The sequence below is a fragment of the Nansenia antarctica genome (assembly GCF_963989245.1).
Source record: "Nansenia antarctica genome assembly, chromosome: 2".
Lineage (NCBI taxonomy): Eukaryota > Metazoa > Chordata > Actinopteri > Argentiniformes > Microstomatidae > Nansenia > Nansenia antarctica.
The window spans coordinates 87501-90000 of NC_137675.1; the positions used below are offsets into that span (position 1 = coordinate 87501).

At 51.8% G+C, this 2500-nt stretch overlaps 1 protein-coding gene across 1 annotated transcript in view; it reads right to left on the minus strand.

Moving 5' to 3' along the window:
- The window catches only part of LOC308151768 (major facilitator superfamily domain-containing protein 12-like), a gene marked incomplete at its 3' end in the record, with an annotated part of 30355 nt that overhangs the window by 24040 nt on the left and 3815 nt on the right, over positions 1–2500 (minus strand). Inside the window, exons 4-7 of the mRNA XM_080524669.1 lie at positions 1932–2049; positions 1436–1693; positions 226–318; positions 1–52 (exon numbers count right to left, since the gene is read on the minus strand). The exon at positions 1–52 is cut by the window's left edge and continues 41 nt beyond it. Coding sequence (XP_080380795.1) covers positions 1–52; positions 226–318; positions 1436–1693; positions 1932–2049 — 521 coding nt within the window. The remainder of the gene's footprint in view (positions 53–225; positions 319–1435; positions 1694–1931; positions 2050–2500) is intronic.

Genomic DNA, 2500 nt, shown 5'->3' on the forward strand with positions numbered 1-2500 from the left:
AGGAGAGGAAGCCACTGACGTACATCACCAAGGGGATGGTGGCTATGTACCTCTGAGAGGGGGGAGGGGGGGGGGAGAGAGGGTAGGGTTAGACATCACCAAGGGGATGGTGGCTATGTACCTCTGAGAGGGGGGGGGGGAGAGAGGGAGAGGGGGGAGGGAGGAGAGAGAGGGTAGGGTTAGGGTTGTGGTTGTGTTGTGGTTGTGTTGTGGTTAGGGTCGTACCTTGGGCAGCATCAGTGTGTTGGTGAGGTACATGGAGATGTAGGTCTGAGACAGGTTCACTATCAGCCTGGTGGACATGTACAGGAACGCTACCTACACACACACACACACACACACACACACACACACACACGTTATTCCCATTATTAGAGATAATTCAGGCTTGTCAGCTCCAGTTCCGTTCCATCAATGTGGCTCAAATAATTCTCTGCTTGGTTGCTATGCAACCAGTCCTTCAGAACAAACCTGGTAGAGGTTTACGTCTGGTTTAAGTTCAGCCCGGTACACACGCACACACACACACACACACACACACACACACACACACACACACACACACAGCCCGGTACACACAGAAGGATTAAGGATAAGCCCGGTTCACACATAAGGATTTTCTTAACAGATGTTTTATCGTTACGACAGTCTAGACTAGTACCCCGACTGACCTGTAGAGGCAGCCATGTGCAACAGAGCAAGTAAAGTTCAGAAGAACGAAAAGAAGAAGACGCGTCAGTCAGCTCGCTTCTTGTTTGGCTACATTCCATTCCACGTCACAATCGGACTCGTGAGCAGTGTTGCCAGATGGGGCGGGTTTTTATTTTATTTTACAAACATCATTGGCAACAGATATACAGTTTAGGGGGCAGGAGATGGGCCCCAACTTTTGATCTGCTCAGAATCTGCTCGGAGAATGGTCGAGGCTGACAATCGTAAATATTGTATGTTTAATATTTACAATCGTCGGCCCCACCCATTTTCCGAGCAGATTGTCGGGAGAAATGGACTCTTAACACACCTCACACCACAGGATACTCTTGTAGGATAATCTTTCGAGCCATCTGGTAATCGGGGCGTTTGCTGTCCTTGGTCGGAAGGGGGGAAATCAGCCCAAAATCGGCCAGATTATCTTTATGTGTGTACCGGGCTTTAGACGTGTGTCAAAAATATCTCACAGTTGGAAACTAAATCCTGAACGACAGTTCCTCAATTGTCTTTTGGGAAATATTAGGTCCCACCTTCTACGAGATCCATAATTAGATAATTACATAAATAGATAAATAGATAGGTAGACAGATAGATAGACAGACAGATAGATAGATAGATACATAGATAGATATTTTGATGAGTGTGCTAGAATCAGTTGCTATGGTTACCTGGTAGAAGGAGGGTTGCTATGGTTACCTGGTAGAAGGAGGGTTGCTATGGTTACCTGGTAGAAGGAGGGTTGCTTCAGCCAACAGCGCCACCTCAGCAGGGCCTGGAGTGGGGAGGGGCTCTGAGGCCGGGGGAGGAGGGGCTGTCGCTCCCCCGACTCCTCCCCCTTCTCACCCTCTTCCTCCGACTCCTCCCCCTCTCCTCTCCTCTCCTCCTTCTCCTTCTCCTCCCCCTCTCCTCTCCTCTCCTCCGTGCCCAGGTGGAACAGCAGGGAGAACAGAGCTCCCACCCCCAGAACGACCAGGGCTAGCGTCTACAGAGAAGAGATGTGAACCATGTTAGCATGCTAGCATCTAGCCCTAAAAATATCCAGGATCTAGCAGCGTCGTCGTGCTCGCGCAAACAACCGGTCAGGGTCAGTGTTAAGGTTAACCCACCCTGAACACGGGGATGTAGCAGGGTCAGGGTCAGGGTCAGTGTTAAGGTAGGGTCAGTGTTAAGGTAGGGTCAGTGTTAAGGTAGGGTCAGTGTTAAGGTTAAGGTTAACCCACCCTGAACACGGGGATGTCTCCAGGTCCCAGCGTGTCCTCGTCCTGGCCAGCCTGCAGGTGGAACAGCAGGAAGGCAGCAGAGTAGACTGTGATGTTGGCAAGCACCGTGAACGCATACCTGGACAGAGAGGGTTACACCTGGGTTACACCTGGGTTAGACCTGGGTAAGGGTCAGGGCTGGGGTCAGTGTTAGGGTCAGGTTAGGGTCAGGTTGGGGTCAGGTTGGGGACAGATCAGGTTAGGGTCAGGTTGGGGTCAGATCAGGTTATGGTTAGGTTAGGGTCAGGTTGGGGTCAGGTTGGGGACAAATCAGGTTATGGTCAGGTTAGGGTCAGGTTGGGGTCAGGTTAGGGTCAGGTTGGGGTCAGGTTGGGGTCAGGTTAGGGTCAGGGTCAGGTTGGGGTCAGGTTGGGGTCAGGTAAGGGTCAGGTTGGGGTCGGGTTGGGGACAGATCAGGTTAGGGTCAGGTTGGGGTCAGGTTAGGGTCAGGTTGGGGTCAGGTAAGGGTCAGGTTGGGGTCGGGTTGGGGACAGATCAGGTTATGGTCAGGTTGGGGTCAGGTTGGGGTC